At 45.7% G+C, this 17661-nt stretch overlaps 1 protein-coding gene across 6 annotated transcripts in view; it reads right to left on the bottom strand.

The window, feature by feature from the left end:
• Positions 1–17661, bottom strand: part of LOC126457665 (transmembrane channel-like protein 5) — a 294095-nt gene that overhangs the window by 69358 nt on the left and 207076 nt on the right. For all 6 annotated transcript variants that reach the window (XM_050094160.1, XM_050094162.1, XM_050094163.1 and 3 more), the window contains one exon: positions 14777–14897. In XM_050094160.1, coding sequence (XP_049950117.1) covers positions 14777–14897 — 121 coding nt within the window. The remainder of the gene's footprint in view (positions 1–14776; positions 14898–17661) is intronic.

Here is a 17661-nt window from a genome sequence, read left to right as displayed (position 1 = left end):
ACGAATAGGATACATACTACATTTTTATTACATATTTTTTCAGCCTCAGGTCCCACAAATGAGACTATTTATAATACAAATAATTATACAGAATGGCTCCTTTCAAGAATAGTATGCCTTTCCAAATAGTATGTCTAGTGTTTGTAGAATACACATTAATTCCACATTGTGCATTCACTATAGTTTTAAAAATCATCATAGACATAAGTGTTCCAACCAGGCCTATTACGATCACTGGATGGAAAAAAGAAATTGGGTATGCTCTACAAAACTGAGCAGAATCGAAATACTTCATCAACTTTATGTGTGAGTTGTATTTTAGTGTATACCCTAGTCCTCACATGAATAACATCGAATATTCATTATATAGTTCTTCTAGGGCTTTATTTATGTGATACACAGGGTGTCCAGAAAAGGACTCCCTGATTTCAAAATTAAATATCTCGAAAACAAAGATCGATAGAGGAATGCAGTAAACGGTATGTTTATTGTGAAAGCTGTAAGAAGTTTATACAGCAGTTTGAAATAGTAGTCACAAAAACTGCTAACAGATGGCACTGTAATTGCCATACGTATTGCCTAGTATAAATAGTGATCCGAAGCCAAGAGCGATCAGTTCCACTACTGAAACGTGAAAGGAGGTTAGCGTACAGTAGGAAGAGATTAAAACCATGTACTCCATTGAACAACGCGTTTTTCTGGTGCTAGAGTACCACAGGTTAGAAGAGAGTCCTACAGCAACAAGGCTAAGTTTTCAAGCACGATTTAATGTTTCAATGAACAGGCAGCGTAACTGATGATCTAGTGGGGCATGTTGGCCGCAAGCAAACCACAGTTACGCCTGAAAATATTGCCACAGTTTCTGGAATTATTCAGCGAAATCCAATGTCATCCGTCCATAGAATTGCATCTGAGACTGGTTTGAAACGTTCCAGCACGCAGAAAATACTGACAAAGAGCCTACACATGTTTCCATTCAAAATTCAAACGCACCAGGCCATACCCGTACGAGCTGCGCAACAAAGGGTTGCCTTTGCTAATCAGATGCTCACAATGATTGATAGTGAAGGATTTGATGTTGGCTGCATCTGGTTTACAGATGAAGCACACTTCCACCTGAATGGATACGTGAATAAGCAGAACTGGCGATTTTGGGGTTCCGAAAAGCCATATTGGTGTGAAGCGAAACCCCTGTATTCTCCTAAAGTTACTGTGTGGGCTGCAGTATGCAGAAGAGGCATTATTGGCCCTTTTTTCATTCGAGAAACAGTCACTGATGCACGTTACGTTGCAATTTTGGAACAATTTGTCGCCACACAGCAAGCGTTAGAGGATCGACCAGGTACTGAATGGTTTATGCAAGATGGAGCCCGACCACATTGGACCGAACAAGTGTTTCGCTTTCTTGAGGAATACTTAGGGAATCGAGTAATTGCTTTGGAATATCCCAAATTTACTGGTGCAGGCATGGATTGGCCTCCATATTCGCTGGATTTGACTCCTGTGACTTTTTTTTGTGGGGCACAGTGAAAGACATGGTCTACCCGAAGCATCCCGCCACGCTGGACGAGCTTGAATCAGCGACCTCTGTGGCACGTGAATCCATTTCGGTTGAGTCACTACGAAATGTGATGGCGAATTTCATTCTTCATTTGCGCCACCTCTGTAGTGCCAATGGTGAACATTTTGAAAACATTGTGATGTGATTGTTTGCAAAGATTGTTTTCATACGATTATTTCACTTATGTATGCTGATATGAGCTGTACAGCATACAGCACCATCTGTTAGCAGCTTTTGTAACTATTATTTCAAACTGCTGTATAAACTTCTTACACCTTTCACAATAAACATACCGTTTACTGCATTCCTCTATCGACCTTTGTTTTCGAGATATTTAATTTTGAAATCAGGGAGCCCTTTTCTGGACACACTGTATTTTCTGTGGTTAGATTTACTGTGTCATAAATCTGAAATACAATGCCAAGAAAATGTCCAACCCAATTGGACACATTGGAGTCGATAATTTATGTATCTTTGGTTGAGCATGTGACATTGGCATATGTGGGTTCATAATGATAAGTGCTTTCTTTTCACATTCCATCAGTGTCACACTGCAATTTCTAATATTTTTCTTTAGTTGTGCTATATATTTGTTTGTTGGGTTATGTGGTAGTTCTGTGATGATGTTAATTTTGAAAGAGGTCATAGCTTCATTTATGTAACCATTGTGGCTAATTATAATGGTACAATTTCCTTTGTCCAATTTTACTGCAATTGTATTGTTTGCTTGTAATCTCTGATTTACTGACATAGTAGAATAAGAAAAGTTATAGTTATATCAAAAACAAAAATACACAGACCATGGACAAAAATCTCGGAAGAAAATAAAAACAACAAAATATAACATCATCTGTGGTAAGCTGGGTATACTTTATCAACATAATAAAGAAATCAAAATATCTGTCAAAAATGTATTTTTTATGTTTTGTAACTAGAAAATAAATTTTAGTTCCTATGACTTGACAAAGAAAATTTTCAATAGATGCAATATCATTGCCACTTCCAACTATAGTCCAGTTGGTGTAAGAATATCCCTGGCAGTTAGTAGCGCTGTTGCCAGCTTTCAACTACTAGATGCAAATGGGTACAGGTGACAGTAGTACCCATCTACAGAGTTGGGACAACACTGAGGCATTACCGAGCGAGGTGGTGCATATGTTAGCACACTGGACGCACATTCAGGAGGACAAAGATTCAAAACTGTATGTGGCCATTCTGATTTAGGTTTTCCATTATTTCCCTAAATCACTTCAAACAAATGCTGGGATTGTTCCTTTGAGAGGGCCTGGCCATCTCCTTTACCCATCCTTCCCTAATCCGATGGGACCAATGACCTCACTGTTTGGTCCCCTCCAAAATCAACCACCAACCAACTACTGGGGCATTGCCACAGAGATGTTTACAGAAGTGAATTACATGACTGTGGGTATAGGCACATGAAGCCATTGTGACCAACCCACTTCAACTGTCACAGATCAGCTTATGCCAGTTTGACTACCAACACAAATGTAGACATAAAACAGCCATGATTATGTGTAGATAATCTTACCAATGTTATTTTCGCTGGTCACTTGATAATGGCAATTAAGCCAAAACAGGCCTGTCATGTAAAATATTAAATATATTACTTTATTGCAGCTAGTTTGGGAACTATCATTTTTATTATGTCTTATAATGAGGTATACTATGCTGTGGATTCAACAGAGTGTATGAAATCCAAGATAGTTCAGTTGACTGATTGGAAAGGTGTTCGCCAGTGGTCAATATGAGGGTGAGACGACGTGCCCCAGAGCTCTTGATAAGCAGACATTGTGTCCATATCCTTGGTTCACTTTCAGATCTGTTAACAATGACTCATGCAGGAAGGAGGTGGGGAGGTTGGTTGGTTGGTTGGTTGGTTGTTTGAGGTTAAAGGGACCAAACAGCAAGGTCATCAGTCCCTTGTTTCAAATAGACTCCATTCTGCTAACGGGACATCTCAGTATAGTCAGAAAAATAAAACGGATAAAGGGGAAACGTAAAAGGGCAGTCACGTTGTCATTAGTAAAAACAAATGAGGGAAGTTGGCAAGAGAACGAACCCAACACTATGCTGAAACAGCATAGGCAAGACCACCTGTGACTTAAAAGGTACAACTGCTATAATGCAGAAAGTACGTATGGGAATAGAAAAACTAACCAAGCCTTAAAAAGAAGGGGTGAAAACAGAGTAAAAGGGAAAGAAAAGAGGATTCCGGTCAGGGAGGTGAATCGGGAATCTCTGAACACTGCCTACAGTGGGAGACACCCAAACACTCACCGCCCTGCCCCAACACCAGAAGGAGATTAAAAACTTTAAAACTGAGAATAAAAACCACTCTCCCGGAGGAAACCTAGAACCAGAGAGACCATCCGGGAATCGTCAGCCAACATCAAAGGTAAAGTGTGGGGGAGTCTGTACTTAGCACGCAGAGCCAAAAGAAGGGGGCATTCAACCAAAATGTGGGCCACTGACTGGAAGGCTCCACAACCACATAGCGGGGGTGGCTCATCACGCAAAAGGAAACCATGGGTCAGCCTGGTATGGCCAATGCGGAGACGACACAGTGTGGTCGAGTCCTTGCGGGAGAGGCTAAAGGAAGAACGCCATGGGCCTGTATTCACCTTAATGGCACGAAGTTTATTAGACAGTGGAGTAGCCTCCCAAGAATTGGCCCATGACTGTGCAAAGTGGGATTTGATGTGAAGCCGTAAATCCACTGCAGGAGGGGTTACAGAAAACGGGGGGTAAGTAACTGCTCCCCCAGCCAAACGATCAGCGAGCTCATTTCCCGGGATACCCACATGGCCCGGGACCCATAGGAAGTCAATGGAACAAGCAGCACGGTGAAGATCAGCGAGATGGTCATGGATGGCAGAGACCAAGGGATGGCGCGAAAAACACCGGTCAATAGCAAGAAGGCCACTCATCGAGTTCGCGCATAACAAAACGCGGTTGTGTTGGGATTGTTTAATAAAGGTAAGGGCCCGGGAAATTGCCATCAATTCCGCAGTAAACACCCCACATGAGGGTGGCAGTAGATGATTTTCCGTTCCAACAAAGGACGTGAAGGCATACCCAACATGATCAGCAGATTTAGAACCATCAGTGTAAAAAACAACAGCATCCCGAAACTCCCATAAAATTTGGCGGAAAAAGGAACGGAACACCACCGGGGGGATGGAATCTTTCGGACCGCGGCGGAGATCCATCCGAATTCGAGGCCGAGGAACTAACCAAGGAGGGGTGGAGGGGAGGGAGCGAGGAAGACAGGACAAAGAAGGAAGCCGAAAATCACGGGTAAGAGACGCAAGGCGCAGCCCAACCGGTAAACCCGCCCGAGGGCGGGAGTCAGGCGGGTGACGTCCATGGTCTGGGAATAGGATAGAATAGGAAGGATGAGCGGGAGAAGAACGGATAGTAAGGGCATAAGACACCAGAAGCTGGGACCGCCGAACAGAAAGAGGGGGGATCCCAGCTTCAACCAGGAGACTATCAACAGGGCTAGTAGGGAAGGCACCGGTGGCCAAACGGATACCACGATGGTGGACTGGATCCAGCACGTGCAGCGTGGAAGGAGCAGCTGAACCATAAACTTGACAACCATAGTCCAAACGGGACAGAACTAGAGCACGATAAAGACGGAGGAGGAGGGAACGGTCCGCACCCCAGGAGGAGTGGGCAAGAAAGCGAAGGACATTGAGTTTACGGAAACATCCTACCTTCAGGAGTCTCATATGGGGCAGCCAAGTGAGCTTGTTGTCGAAAAGAAGACCTAGGAAACAAAACTGTGGAACCACAGGCAATCTTTGTGCAGCGAGATAGAGCTCTGGATCAGGGTGGACCGTAGTACGGCGACAGAAGTGGACCACCCGCGATTTTAAAGGAGAGAATTGAAACCCGTGGGAGAGGGTCCATGCAGAGGCACGCTGTATAGCCACCTGGAGCTGCCGTTCTGCAGATGGCATCGAGGAGGAACTAACCCAAATGCAGAAATCATCCACATACAGGGCAGGGGCGACCAAGGGACCGACAGAGGCCACAAGTCCATCGATAGCAATGAGGAAAAGAAGGACACTCAAGACCGAACCCTGTGGGATGCCCGTCTCCTGGGTCCGTGGAGAACTAAAAGCAGTACCAACTCGAACTCTGAATGACCGATGGATCAGGAACTGGCGGATAAAAATCGGGAGTGGGCCCCGAAGACCCCACTGATGAAGGGTTAGTAAGATGTGATGGCGCCAGGCCGTGTCATAGGCCTTGCGAAGGTCAAAAAACACTGCAACCAAATGGCGGCGCTGGGAAAAAGGCTGCCGAACTGCGGATTCCAAGCGAAGCAAATGATCGATTGGAGATCGTCCCTCTCGAAAGCCACACTGGTAAGGGGACAATAGATCCCGAGATTCGAGGACCCAAGTGAGCCGACGGGCTACCAGCCGTTCAAGTAACTTACAACCAACATTGGTCAAACTAATTGGCCGATAGCTGTCAACAGATAGGGGGTTCTGACCAGGCTTAAGGACAGGAACCACAATGCTATCCCTCCACTGAGAAGGGAAGTCACCCAGGAGCCAGATACGGTTAAACACCCGAAGAAGATGGTGCCGTTGTGGAGCACTGAGATGTTGAAGCAGCTGGTTATGAATGGAATCTGGGCCAGGAGCCGTATCTTGAGAAGCAGATAGAGCAGAAAGAAATTCCCATTCAGTGAAAGGTTCGTTGTAAGATTCTGACTCACAAGTGGTGAAACATAAGGTGACAGCTTCAGCCTGCTGTTTTTGATGAAGGAAAGCAGCGGGATAGGAGGCCGACGCTGATGCCACTGCAAAATGGGTCGCAAGATGTTCTGCGAGAACTAATGGGTCCGTACAAATGCCATCTGGGAGGTGAAGGCCTGGGAGGGTGGACTGCCGATGGCAACCTTGGAGAGAGCGAAGTGTAGCCCATACCCGTGACAGAGGGACAGTGGAACCAAGGGAAGAAACGAATCGTTCCCAACATATCCGCTTGCTCTGTTTGATTAAATAACGGGCTTTAGCGCGAAGGCGCTTAAAGGTAGTAAGGCTGGCTACAGATGGGTGCCTCTTAAAGTGTTGCAAAGCTCGACGGCGATCACGGATGGCAATGGCAATGGCCGTACTCCACCACGGGACTTGCCGACGACGAAATTGTCCAGATGAGCGCGGGACAGCAAGGTTAGCAGCGCGAACAATCGCGTCAGACACGTCACGTAGGACGTCATCAATACAACCCGACAAAGAGGGAGAAAACTCGACCTGTGCAGTATATAGAGGCCAATCGGCGCGGTGGAAAGACCAACGAGGTAACCTCTCCATCGGGGAGCGGGAAGGGAGCGTGATAATCAACGGGAAATGGTCACTATCACAAAGGTCGTCGTGTGGCGACCAGTGTAATGAAGGGAGGAGAGAGGGAGAAGAAAGAGAAAGATCAATGGCAGAAAAGGTACCATGACCAGCACTGAAATGAGTAGGGGAGCCATCATTAAGAAGGCACAGGTCGTGGTCTGCAATAAATTGGTCGATAAGAAGACCTCGTCTAGATGGAAAGGCACTGCCCCACAAAGGATGATGAGCATTAAAATCCCCAAGGAGGAGGAAGGGAGGAGGAAGTTGCTGAAGAAGGGTGGTTAAGGCAGCAGGTGTAAGAGTCCTGTCAGGAGGGAGATAAAGATTGCATACTGTGACTGCAGAGTCTAAGTGGACCCTAACAGCAACTGCTTCCAATGTAGTTTGGAGAGGAATCCACGTGCTAGCAATGTCTGTACGGACCAACGTACAAACGCCACCAGAAGCCCGCAAGGGTCCGACCCGATTTCGACAGAAAACACGGAACCCACGGAGGGTCGGTGAGTGAGCATCAGTAAAATGAGATTCCTGGAGAACCACACAAGCTGCTGAGTAGGACGAAAGAAGGGATTTCAATTCCGGAAGGTGACGATAGTAGCCATTACAATTCCATTGGAGAACCACAGAACGATGGTTTAAATGAGGGCTGAACACGCTAAATCCAGTCATACCGCCGGGTCCCCACCTGTCACCGACAAGGAGGGGGCGACATCCATAAACGACAGGTCAGAATCCGGTTGTGAAGCCGGGGAAGGGACCTCCGGTGACACCAGAGGCTCTTTGTCCCGGGACTTATGTTTCTTCTTCTTTTCAGGCTGAGATCGAGGAGGGCTGTGTGGCATAATGGAGCCAGCTGCAGCAAGATCAGGAACAGAAAGAGACCGGGCGACCTGGGGGCCGATAGACCGCGGCTCTCGCGGTCGCCGCGCTGCAGCAGACCTTTGACCTGGAAGGTGCCGGGAAGGGGCATCCCGGGAGAGGCGCCCTTGACCGGCAGACGCCGAAGGAGTGGGACACTTCTCCGGCTGGGGAGGGGGAGCGGCGCCCAGAGGAGAAAGTGTGGGAGCCGCAGGGAAGGGGGGAAGGAGAGGGGTCCGGGACGGGGGTAAGGAAGGGGGAGGAAGGGATGAAGATGTAACCAAGGCGTAACTAGATGTCATGGACACAGGGTGCAATCGTGCATATTTCTTACGGGCCTCTGTGTAGCTTAAACGATCAAGAGACTTATACTCCTGTATCTTTTTTTCTTTCTTATAGACTGGGCAATCTGCTGAACGTGGAGAATGACTACCATGACAATTTACACATACAGGAGGGGGAACACAGGGACTCCCCTCATGGAGTGGACGTCCACAGTCACCACAGAGAGGGTCCTGGGTACAGCGAGAAGACATGTGGCCAAAACGCAAGCACTTAAAACACCGCATAGGAGGTGGGATGTACGGCTTCACATCACAGCGATAGACCATAATCTTAACTTTCTCAGGAAGGGTATCCCCTTCAAAGGCCAGGATAAAGGCACCAGTATCAATACGATTATCTTTAGGACCCCTCTGAACACGCCGAACAAAGTGAACACCCCGCCGTCCGAGATTGTCCCGAAGTTCCTCATCAGTTTGAAGGATGAGGTCTCTGTGAAAAATCACACCTTGTACCATATTTAGAGACTGGTGAGGGGTAATGGACACGGGAATTGCGCCAAGATGGGTACAGGCACGAAGGGCCGCAGATTGGGCAGCCGAAGCAGTTTTTATCAGTAATGAACCCGACCGCATCTTGCTCAGGGAGTCCACTTCGCCGAACTTGTCTTCAATGTGTTCCACACATTGACTCACAAGTGGTGAAACATAAGGTGACAGCTTCAGCCTGCTGTTTTTGATGAAGGAAAGCAGCGGGATAGGAGGCCGACGCTGATGCCACTGCAAAATGGGTCGCAAGATGTTCTGCGAGAACTAATGGGTCCGTACAAATGCCATCTGGGAGGTGAAGGCCTGGGAGGGTGGACTGCCGATGGCAACCTTGGAGAGAGCGAAGTGTAGCCCATACCCGTGACAGAGGGACAGTGGAACCAAGGGAAGAAACGAATCGTTCCCAACATATCCGCTTGCTCTGTTTGATTAAATAACGGGCTTTAGCGCGAAGGCGCTTAAAGGTAGTAAGGCTGGCTACAGATGGGTGCCTCTTAAAGTGTTGCAAAGCTCGACGGCGATCACGGATGGCAATGGCAATGGCCGTACTCCACCACGGGACTTGCCGACGACGAAATTGTCCAGATGAGCGCGGGACAGCAAGGTTAGCAGCGCGAACAATCGCGTCAGACACGTCACGTAGGACGTCATCAATACAACCCGACAAAGAGGGAGAAAACTCGACCTGTGCAGTATATACAGGCCAATCGGCGCGGTGGAAAGACCAACGAGGTAACCTCTCCATCGGGGAGCGGGAAGGGAGCGTGATAATCAACGGGAAATGGTCACTATCACAAAGGTCGTCGTGTGGCGACCAGTGTAATGAAGGGAGGAGAGAGGGAGAAGAAAGAGAAAGATCAATGGCAGAAAAGGTACCATGACCAGCACTGAAATGAGTAGGGGAGCCATCATTAAGAAGGCACAGGTCGTGGTCTGCAATAAATTGGTCGATAAGAAGACCTCGTCTAGATGGAAAGGCACTGCCCCACAAAGGATGATGAGCATTAAAATCCCCAAGGAGGAGGAAGGGAGGAGGAAGTTGCTGAAGAAGGGTGGTTAAGGCAGCAGGTGTAAGAGTCCTGTCAGGAGGGAGATAAAGATTGCATACTGTGACTGCAGAGTCTAAGTGGACCCTAACAGCAACTGCTTCCAATGTAGTTTGGAGAGGAATCCACGTGCTAGCAATGTCTGTACGGACCAACGTACAAACGCCACCAGAAGCCCGCAAGGGTCCGACCCGATTTCGACAGAAAACACGGAACCCACGGAGGGTCGGTGAGTGAGCATCAGTAAAATGAGATTCCTGGAGAACCACACAAGCTGCTGAGTAGGACGAAAGAAGGGATTTCAATTCCGGAAGGTGACGATAGTAGCCATTACAATTCCATTGGAGAACCACAGAACGATGGTTTAAATGAGGGCTGAACACGCTAAATCCAGTCATACCGCCGGGTCCCCACCTGTCACCGACAAGGAGGGGGCGACATCCATAAACGACAGGTCAGAATCCGGTTGTGAAGCCGGGGAAGGGACCTCCGGTGACACCAGAGGCTCTTTGTCCCGGGACTTATGTTTCTTCTTCTTTTCAGGCTGAGATCGAGGAGGGCTGTGTGGCATAATGGAGCCAGCTGCAGCAAGATCAGGAACAGAAAGAGACCGGGCGACCTGGGGGCCGATAGACCGCGGCTCTCGCGGTCGCCGCGCTGCAGCAGACCTTTGACCTGGAAGGTGCCGGGAAGGGGCATCCCGGGAGAGGCGCCCTTGACCGGCAGACGCCGAAGGAGTGGGACACTTCTCCGGCTGGGGAGGGGGAGCGGCGCCCAGAGGAGAAAGTGTGGGAGCCGCAGGGAAGGGGGGAAGGAGAGGGGTCCGGGACGGGGGTAAGGAAGGGGGAGGAAGGGATGAAGATGTAACCAAGGCGTAACTAGATGTCATGGACACAGGGTGCAATCGTGCATATTTCTTACGGGCCTCTGTGTAGCTTAAACGATCAAGAGACTTATACTCCTGTATCTTTTTTTCTTTCTTATAGACTGGGCAATCTGCTGAACGTGGAGAATGACTACCATGACAATTTACACATACAGGAGGGGGAACACAGGGACTCCCCTCATGGAGTGGACGTCCACAGTCACCACAGAGAGGGTCCTGGGTACAGCGAGAAGACATGTGGCCAAAACGCAAGCACTTAAAACACCGCATAGGAGGTGGGATGTACGGCTTCACATCACAGCGATAGACCATAATCTTAACTTTCTCAGGAAGGGTATCCCCTTCAAAGGCCAGGATAAAGGCACCAGTATCAATACGATTATCTTTAGGACCCCTCTGAACACGCCGAACAAAGTGAACACCCCGCCGTCCGAGATTGTCCCGAAGTTCCTCATCAGTTTGAAGGATGAGGTCTCTGTGAAAAATCACACCTTGTACCATATTTAGAGACTGGTGAGGGGTAATGGACACGGGAATTGCGCCAAGATGGGTACAGGCACGAAGGGCCGCAGATTGGGCAGCCGAAGCAGTTTTTATCAGTAATGAACCCGACCGCATCTTGCTCAGGGAGTCCACTTCGCCGAACTTGTCTTCAATGTGTTCCACAAAGAATAAAGGTTTGACACCGGTGAAAGTATCTCCATCAGTCCTGGTGCAAACTAGATAACGGGGGAAAGGTTTTGCTCCTAGACGACGGGCCTGACCCTCCTCCCAGGGGGTAGCCACGGAAGGGAAGGCCGAAGGGGCAAGAGAAGCAGCACTTGAGGAATCAGTACCACGCAGAGAGACGGCCGCAGAAGAGCGGCCAGAGGTTTGGACCCTTATGCGTTTCATCTGCATAGCGTCCGCCCTGATACCACCCACTCCGATCAGGGGCTCTCCTCACGGGCGCCACCCAGCCACAGCAAGGGCCGTCTGGCACGGCGGCCATTGCCGGGAGTTCCGATGCTCCAGGATGACGAGCAACCACTCCAAGGCATGCATGAGGAGGTCACAGCTCAGGTATCAGAAGTGTGATCCCTGTGTGTTCAGGGGGCTCAACCAAAAGGGTACATAGCGACCCCACCACACGGGCTGGCTACCGTGCTGGCTATGCACCCTAGCATCAGACAACGACGTAGAAGAAAAGGTGGAATATACTAGGAGGGCACACGTCGGAGACACTAGGTAAGGTGCTCTTCCCCAAATGGCTCACACTACGGAAAGAGAAATTTTGGAATGGAGGTCAAACCCCAGAGGGGGACCAAGGAATGCCAAAAGGAGGAGATGCCGCAACAAAGCCAGAGTGTAAAACCAACAGAACCAGGAGGATAGCGGGGGCCAACATAAGCAAGGACACCAATAGAGGGAGAGGAGAGGGCGAGGGGAAAGGGGTATGGAGGGGAAAGGAGGGGAAGGGAAAGGAAATGCAGCCCGGGAGAGAAAGAAGGCTGCAATGGCTCGGGGCCCCGTGCTCGCCACGCACGTATCCACGAAAGAGTTGTGGACCCCCTGGGGGGGAGGTGGGGAGGAGAAGGGAGGATTGAGAAATGTGACATTGCTGATGATAATGGACACAAAATGTGGGTATCAAGAGCTTTAGGGCACCACATCTCCTCCCCTCATTGAATAAATATTGGTGATGAAAATTCAATATCACCACACCATTTATGCTATTGAAGTGAAACAGGTTTCTTTATTCTCATTAAAATAAACTTTAGCACAAACAGAAAACTGCACTGCATTTACACTCTAAATGGTCTCTCCATAGTTACTGACAATACGTAGTAACACATCTAACACATTGGAAATGCAATCTGTTAATTATCCACACAGAAAATTAGTACCATACTGAGATGCCAATCAGTAATGGACTGATACATAAGCATTAAGTTGAGCACTGTAACTCAGCATTGGATCTCATCCTCTTCTTCAGAGTACAACACATAGATGCATTTTTGATTTTTGCATTCAAAATGTTGTGATGGCCTCTGCATCATACACAAAAGTACACATGTTTCTTATAAAGTCCTAATGTGCTTAATGTTTAGATTCAGTTAGCACTGTGGTATCAGAGATTCTACCAAAGCAAGTAATTGCATGTATGAGGTGTTAGTTCATAGTTCCTAATTTCTCAGTAGAATGTTGACTCGTGACTGGAACAATAATGAACTGTAAAATATGACAATACCTATTGGTTTCAAGACATTTAAATAAACTTATCTGTGGCCATCAGTGTGTGTGTGTGTGTATGTGTATGTGTGTGTGTGTGTGTGTGTGTGTGTGTGTGGGCGCGCGCACTATTGCTTGAAATGCTGTTTTCAGTTATGTGTTACTGTTTTCCATGTATTAATCTGCTGTACATGAGTGGCTGCCTTTCCCTTATTTTACATATTGCTCCACTTGGGAATTTCCATCATTGTTATTCATAACAGCTGAAATATCAATGGACCGTTTCTTTTACAATAATAGCCTATCAATATGGTCAAAATTTATCTTACACTCTTTGCACTGCTGTGTTCATCTCTCTGAAACAAATTTGTAAAGAGATTGAGAGCGATGTAAGGGGTCTGTTGCCTTGCAAAGTGGAGGATAGGAACATTGCAGAATGAATGCAAATAAAAGGAGGGCACAACATTAGATTTAGCAAACAATAACACTGGAGGAAGACTATTGACAAACTTGCAAAGAAAGTTGAAGAAGTAGTCATCAGATGCACTGACTAACAAATTATGGCTAACATCGGTTATTTTAAATTCTGCACTACACTGTCACTGCCAATGAGAAAGAGATTCTCTTCAAGCAAATCAAATTATGCTGGACTTTCTGAATGCTTCTCAAAAGTCCATGCTTCATAGAAAAATACAGATAACATTTATGAGATGTTTTTCTCAATGTATAGTTAAACATGAAGGAGTGATCCATTAGTGACTGCTTTCTTCAAACTAAACCTTAAATGCAGATATATACTACTATTAGTTGGATGCCCTTCTGATGAACCGTGAGACAACTGCTTATTTCAACAGAAATACTACATATACTGCATTCCCGAATCTGGCATTTACTGACTACCATGTTTTTTAAGTTCTCCACAGTGAGAAGAAATACGTGATGCAGAAGGCTACCATGGATATGGTACAAAAGGCAAAATGTTATTAAAATGCTGCTTTATGTATGGGATAGCAACAAATTCATCATTACATATAATTAAACTCTTTTTATGCTTATGTTTCAGTTGGCATACTTAAGCAACAACAAAATCTTATTAATTGGTTGCATTCATTTTTAGATACAAAAAAAGAATTAGGTGACACCAGCGCAGCAACATAAAACATTAAATCTTTGCTTTCCAGGACCAAAGAGATTTTACTAAATAGGCCAAGGGAAGCCAGACCTACACAAAGCTTTCCTACATTAAACTTCAAATAATTCCACTCATTCTTTACTAGCACACTGTTGGGCTTCAGTTCACATTCGTGGATGCAACAGACTTTTTGATTTCTTTTGTTTCTTCGTCATCTAGGTCTTTGCATCCCAATGAAAAATCTATGGTTGCAGCACGTGATGAAGGAACAATCTCCACACATCTGTGCTCTTTCTGATAACTTACTGTGTCACTTATTTGTAATTAGAGTCAGCTATACCGAGTTTATTATTATTGACTAGCACTTTTATCCAAACTTTTCTAGTTTTAATTTCCTGTCCATTACATACCCTGTTTTAATAGTACTAAGTAAAAGTAGTTTATTCACCAAGTGGTGGTAGGGGAAAACACATATAAGGGTTAAAGAAATGTGCAAGCTTTGGAGCCAGTGGCCTCCTCTTCTGGCACAAAGGCTGAACGGCAGAAAGAGGGACGAAAGAGGGATGAAGAAACAGGACTGGTGAGGTTTAGGAAATGGGGAAAGTCTGGAAAAGTTGCTCAGGACCATGGGCCAGACTGGGGCAGTCCTTAACAGTCTTTCCTTCTCATGCCACCCAGTAAGTGTTCCCTGACCTGGACATCTGAACAGCTTTTCTGAACTCTCCCCATTTCCTAAACCTGGCCAGTCCTCCTTTATCCCTCTTCCTTCCCTTTCAACCCTTCTGCCAGAAGAAGGAGCCTCTAACTTTGAAAGTGGACCAGATGAATATACAGATCATTTACTATTAATACAATATTTTCTACTAACCTGAGAATTGGATGGATGGAACCAGTAGACCACAATAGCCATGATAGCAACAATTTCAAGAAGAAAAACTCTTACCAGATTAACATAAAGTGCTATTCGTGGACTCTCATAATCTTCAAGCCTGCAAGTGCAAAAAAAGAAAAAAAAAGAAACCCATTAATAAATTACCAAAATCATTATATATGATATGCCCGATGCAGGAAAATTATCATGTGAACAAAGTCAGCTGCAGTACAGAGAGTTAACTTATGAAACCAACAAAAGCAGCTATTTGCTCTTATTCTGAGAATAAATTAATCTATCTTAATCACACATATTATTTTTAATCAAACAATGGAAAGTCCAGGATGGAATAACAACAACATTATGAACAGGGTACACTGCTATTTACTATGTAGGGGAGACATTGAGTCACAGACAGGCACAATAAAATAATTGATATACATTTTAACTTTTGGCCAAAGTCCTTCTTCTAAATTAGAAAGCACACATACATTTACACAAGTGCATCTTCCCCCCCCCCCCCCCCCCCCCCCCCCACACACACACACACACACACACACACACACACACACACACACACACACACACACGACCAACGTCTCTGGCTGCTGCTGGCCAACACATCTCTGAAATCCAAAAGCTCCACAAGAATAACAATTCCTTGAAAGGATTACTTGGGTTAAAAAGGATATTTTAGATGATTAGTGTTCAACACTTCGTTCTGATAATATCTGTTAAAAGTCCTATCTTATTAATAAATGAGTCTAGTTTTCATAAAAGTGTTGTAAGTCAAATAGTTTCAAGTATGTCCAGATATTTTCTCAACAAAGATAAAACTAGAAGGAAAGAAAAACCAATAACGATCTGCAGAGAACGATCACAGCACCGCTGCAACAGCAGACTACATCACGGTGGGAACAAGGTGCAAGTGGCATGTTTTCATTTAAATAATTGCATGGCTAATAGAGAACTCTCTGTAAATTTTGGTGACAGGCTACTGCATCACAATTGTATCCAATTTATCCTTTAGATGATACCTAAGTAACTTGCTACAAAACTCAAAACGAGGTATAAAGCTATGCAAGAACTATGCAGTACTTAGTGGGAATCCATCACTGCCATGCTTTGGTGCTTCATTATGACTAAATTTCTCACATATAACATTGGATGAACTGCAACTGAACCACCCATCTTGAGCACAGTAAGATTTGCACCAGCCCACTGTCTACCAGCTCTAAGCTATATCTTAATTCCTGCAATATACAGATCCACTGCAGTCACCAGAGTGTCCAACAAGGTTCTTCAAAACCGAAAATTATGAAGAAGTATGTATATCAATGACATAGAAAGGAATGCCCCCTGTATGAACAGCTATGAACCTGATCACCACTAATTTCAACACAATAAATGAGTGGCAGCAATCTGAGAAATTCTGTACATAACTTCTCCAGCCAACTTTGAACTGCAACATAAGACATGGTCAACCTTTAAGTGGATCAGGACCAACAACAACAGGTGTGGTGATGTGTTTTGTAATTGGAATATAGTATTTTCGCCACTGTGTGACTGCGGTACTGAAAGATTGACAATCTGTTGCATGCAGCCTGAGAGCGTACAGGGGACATCCATAGAATTTTCTGACAGGGCAATGAGTGCAATAATTGTAAAAACAGCTTGGATATCCAACAGTGAATTTTGTGATATTTTTGTTACTATTAACAACTGCTGATTATTGTATATTATGTTTTAAGCTTTACAATATGCTTTAACATCTTACATCTTTACAATGTTGTAATGCTAATATATGTGATATCTTCTGTAAAGTTTGCCATCATCAGGTCCTCCATCTGTTTTTGTGTTGGTAGATTTTCTATCACCAAAGCAACCTTTCCCCCCCCCCCCTCCTTCCCCCCTTCCCCCCCCCCCTCCCCCCATTTCCCCCCCCCCTTCCCCCCCCCAACAACTGTCAAAAAATAACATGAAATACCTGTAGAAAGTAAATACATAAGCTATACTGACAACATAGTAAATAAAAGAAATTACATTCCAAGATGTTTTATAGACTTCACTCCATCTAGACGAACACTTGATGCCAATGCCAAAACAGGCTTCTCATGAACCTTTGCAAAAACAACAACACACAAACTATTTGCAGCTAATTTTGTAAAAGTGTAATGAAGATGTCCTATTATGACCTTATGCAAGCCACAGGCCAGCAGAGAGAAGTGAGTCTAAATCTCCAGCCTGAAGTAGCAGATATTATCATTACTGGTAGACGCCTCATAATGCACTTCAGTTATTTGAGTTTAGCTCAAGAAAAACTATAGGCGATTCAAACAGAGTTAAATTTACCATAGCTTCACTTGGTGTGAGTTATCAGCATGAGGTGGAATTCTACCTTTTATATACCGAGCGAGGTGGCGCAGTGGTTAGACACTGGACTCGGATTCGGGAGGACGACGGTTCAATCCCGCGTCCGGCCATCCTGATTTAGTTTTCCGTGATTTCCCTAAATCGCTCCAGGCAAATGCCGGGATGGTTCCTTTCAAAGGGCACGGCCGACTTCCTTCCCCGTCCTTCCCTAATCCGATGAGACCGATGACTTTGCAGTCTGGTCTCCTTCCCCGAAACAACCAACCACCCATCTACCTTTTATATGGCAGAGTACCTGTTTGGAATGAAAACAGGCTATGTGGCTGCTCACAATACACTTAATACTTTATTGTCTCATCATTGGTGTCTGATAGAGCGCTGCATTAGGCTTATGGAGCTGTCTGAAGAAGTACCAAAAAATAAGTTCCGATCTCTTCTGCACGTCCAAAGTAATACTACATGTTGTGGCATTAGGGGACTGATGACCATACATGTTAAGTCCCATAGTG

Source organism: Schistocerca serialis, chromosome 2 (genome assembly GCF_023864345.2).
Source record: "Schistocerca serialis cubense isolate TAMUIC-IGC-003099 chromosome 2, iqSchSeri2.2, whole genome shotgun sequence".
NCBI classification, from domain to species: Eukaryota; Metazoa; Arthropoda; class Insecta; order Orthoptera; family Acrididae; genus Schistocerca; species Schistocerca serialis.
Note: the sequence above shows the minus strand (reverse complement) of the source record. Positions and strands in the feature narration are given on the sequence as shown.